This window comes from Gigantopelta aegis, chromosome 9 (assembly GCF_016097555.1).
Source record: "Gigantopelta aegis isolate Gae_Host chromosome 9, Gae_host_genome, whole genome shotgun sequence".
Classification (NCBI taxonomy): Eukaryota; Metazoa; Mollusca; class Gastropoda; order Neomphalida; family Peltospiridae; genus Gigantopelta; species Gigantopelta aegis.
Window position 1 is genome coordinate 76,772,744 of NC_054707.1, and position 3,351 is coordinate 76,776,094.

The window sequence follows — 3,351 nt, forward strand, 5'->3', positions numbered from 1 at the left end:
TCTGGCGTCTATGATAACTTTTTAAAATGGAAATCTAGTAAATTTACCCTTTCCGCGTGTATTAATGTGTTGAATCGCCCACATAATTCTAGCAGACGGGGGCAAAATTCATAAAAAGCATCTAACTTAGTTGTTTGCTACATGTTAGCAAGCTTCTAAATGCCTAGTTCATTGCTACAGAGCTGGTAGCTAAAATGTAATTCATAAAAGCATGTTAAACATGCTGCTCCATAGTTGCCTGATAAGCATATTGGCAAACGTTCAATCCTTGACAACAACATGTCAATTTCTTTACACATGTCCATTTCAAAAGTAATGTTTTTAATTTTGTGATAGGATAATAGTCACATCTTCATTGAACATTCAATATGAGTTGTGAGTTAAATGTAGCAACAAAAAAACCCAGAAAGCCTAATTATTCTCAAAATGAAAATTTATTTTTGGCGCAAAAGTACGAGGAATTTAAAGATATACTCGACGCCCCCCGGAAAGATTGCAATACCAATAGAAGAAAAAAAGATGCATGGAAAACGATTCACATGCAACATAAGGCACGCTTCCCTGAGGTTTCAAGAAGCATCGATGATTTGAAACAAAAACTTTCAAAATTAAAATCGGAATCCCGCGAACACGTTTTAGAGAAGAAAAAGGCGAGGAAACAGACCGGTGGAGGGAAACCACCCCAGGACCCTAGTGGTGCTCATCAAAAGATTATTGACTTATGTGAGGATACCCCAAGCTTTAAGGGATTAGACGGGATAGAATCGGGTGCAAAAGGAATATGTTCCATATCAAAGAATATTACACAAGTAGCAGGTGAGTACATTAAATAAAATATAAATTATATGTATAATAATTATACATACATAAGTACACGGGGAGCTGGACGTAACTCATCGCAAAGATGTCAACCCGGGGATCGATCGGTTGAAGGATCAATACTAAAAAAACCGGTTGTTTTATCCCGTTCCAACCAGTGATCCACGACTGGTTTATCAAAGGCCACGGTGTGTGCTTCCCTGTCCAAATAACCGCTTATTACAAATCAATGTGCTCTAGTATCGTCATTAATAACACTTTATCTTTTACATGTATAAGATAAAGAGACGCCACTGGAACACATCGATTATAAATCAGCGGTTATTGGACGTCAGACGCATGGTTATATTGACACATGGTCTGTCTCAGAGGAAACGCGTTGTCACCGCCACAGGCAGACAGCCTCTAGACTACGCCCCGCCCTTTTTACATGTACAAGTATATATATATATTATATTATCCCCTGAGACTGAGGATTTGCTTGCAGAACAACATGAGAACACCAAACCACGCCCATCTACATCCAGTGTGGGAGAAAAGCCTGCAAAAATCGCCCGTAAAAACACTTCATTCGATGACTTAATGGACTTGGAGAAGCAGAACATTCAAATTAAGCATACAAACTTACTCCTTGAGCAACAAAAATTAAAACTTGAAACTGAACTGTTGAAACAAAATATCAAACAGAATGACATTGAAACCATTGAAGACAATACTATTCAATCAATTTGTAACAATTTTCAAAACACACACAAACACTGTGTAATTGTATAATACTTTAAAACATACATGTTTGTTTACCCTTTGAGGGTTTGTTGTTTATATGATAAGTATATGTTAATTAAACAGACAATTACTGTTTAACAGGTCAGTCATTAAAATGTGTGTTGATGAACACTGATCTTTCTCTGTGTCCATTATGTGGCCCCTGGTATTCTAAAAGGTGTGGTTGCTGTTGGCCTGGTTCGATGTCATCAACTAGTGATTCATTTAAATCTATAGCAATATTGTGTAATACGGCTGTTGCTGCAATCACTCTACATGTGTTTTCGGGATTTCTCATTCTGTTCTCAGAATGAAGAACATGGAAGCGTCTTTTCCATCTTCCAATACTCTGCTCCACCAAAACCCTAGTACGTTTGTGTGACGAATTATAACGTTGTTCTGCAGCACCATGGGGTTGTAGGAGAGGAGTCATCAACCAATTACGGCAGGGATATCCACTGTCACCTAAAATGTAGCCAGATGTTTGTCCATTTTCCATTATATTCCAAATAGTACTCGAACGTAACATACGACTGTCGTGAGTTGACCCAGGCCATCTTGCAACTATATTTATCCATTTTCCATTTGCATCGCATATCACCTGCACATTGATTGAATGGTAGCCTTTTCTATTGACAAAGTCAACCTTGTGTTCATGTGGAGAAATAATCCACACATGTGTGCCATCTACACACCCGATAACACCAGGGAACTGTGCTATTTGGAAAAACTCGTCCTTAATTCCTTGAGCCTCGGCGTTATTTGGAAATTTCACAAAGTCATCTATTTTCTGTGCTAGGGAAGTGGATACACGATGGATTGATCTGCAAGCTGTAGATTGAGATATCTGTAGAGGATCGCCAACAATGATATGAAATGTCCCAGACGCATAGTATTGCAAAGCTATGAGGACTTGCTGATAGGGCAGAAGGGCGCAGTTTCGTCTTGTTTCGTGTTCAATGTCCACGGCAACTATATCCGTAATACGCATTATTCCCATGCGCGAAAATCTATAAGTTCAGAGTCGGAAAACACATCCAAAGGGTTCCTATGATCCATGAAAATACGTTCCCGTCGCATTGCTCGTCGTAACTCCGCCAACTGCAACATTCTACGTGCCATCCTGACTGCACGACTTAACACAAACAAGTGACTTAGCAGCTTGCATAAGAGTTAGAGGTACTCCCGATTGACTCTACACTTATCAAGCAACTTAGAAGATTGCTACCATTAGAAAGGTTTTATGAATAACACTTGGCAGCAAACTAGAGTTAGAAGCCAGTTTAGCAACTAACTAGTTTTAGCAATATTTTATGAATTTGGCCCCGGGTCTCTAATGTGTTGTCTCTGATATGTTCTTTTTCGTGCTGGGGTGTCTTTAAACATTCATTCATTCAGTCAGTCATTCATTCCGATATGTTCAAGACATGGTACTTGGATAACACGTATTATGGTAAAAGAAAAGTATACAATTGAATGAAAACGTAAGTTGATTCTTAAAGAAAAACTGACAAGGAACAAAGATAATTTACAACCAAACAAGCATAATTAGCTCTGTAATAGTAATATGTTGATGAAGATGAGTAAAATCACCTATTTCAATTGGCAGGCATTCTTAGACCAGGCCTGGTGCTTATAAAAGCTTTAGAGTCTAGACTCGAGACTCTAATAGAGTCTGAGACACTAATGTCATGACAATTCCAAACAAATTGTATGCATGTGACGTCTTTAGAGATTGAGTCTGGACTCTAAACGTTTTATAAGCAT

At 38.4% G+C, this 3,351-nt stretch overlaps 1 protein-coding gene across 1 annotated transcript; it reads right to left on the reverse strand.

The window, feature by feature from the left end:
- Positions 1-1,687: 1,687 nt before the first annotated feature.
- On the reverse strand, positions 1,688-2,575 carry LOC121381771 (putative nuclease HARBI1). Its single transcript, XM_041511123.1, has one exon. The coding sequence runs from the start codon at positions 2,573-2,575 to the stop codon at positions 1,688-1,690; it is 888 nt and encodes a 295-aa protein (XP_041367057.1).
- Between the last annotated feature and the right edge of the window lie 776 nt (positions 2,576-3,351).

What these genes read in the sequence shown, in the direction of transcription:
- LOC121381771 (XM_041511123.1), bottom strand. Translation starts at nt 2,575, where the DNA reads ATGCGTATTACGGATATAGTTGCCGTGGACATTGAACACGAAACAAGA.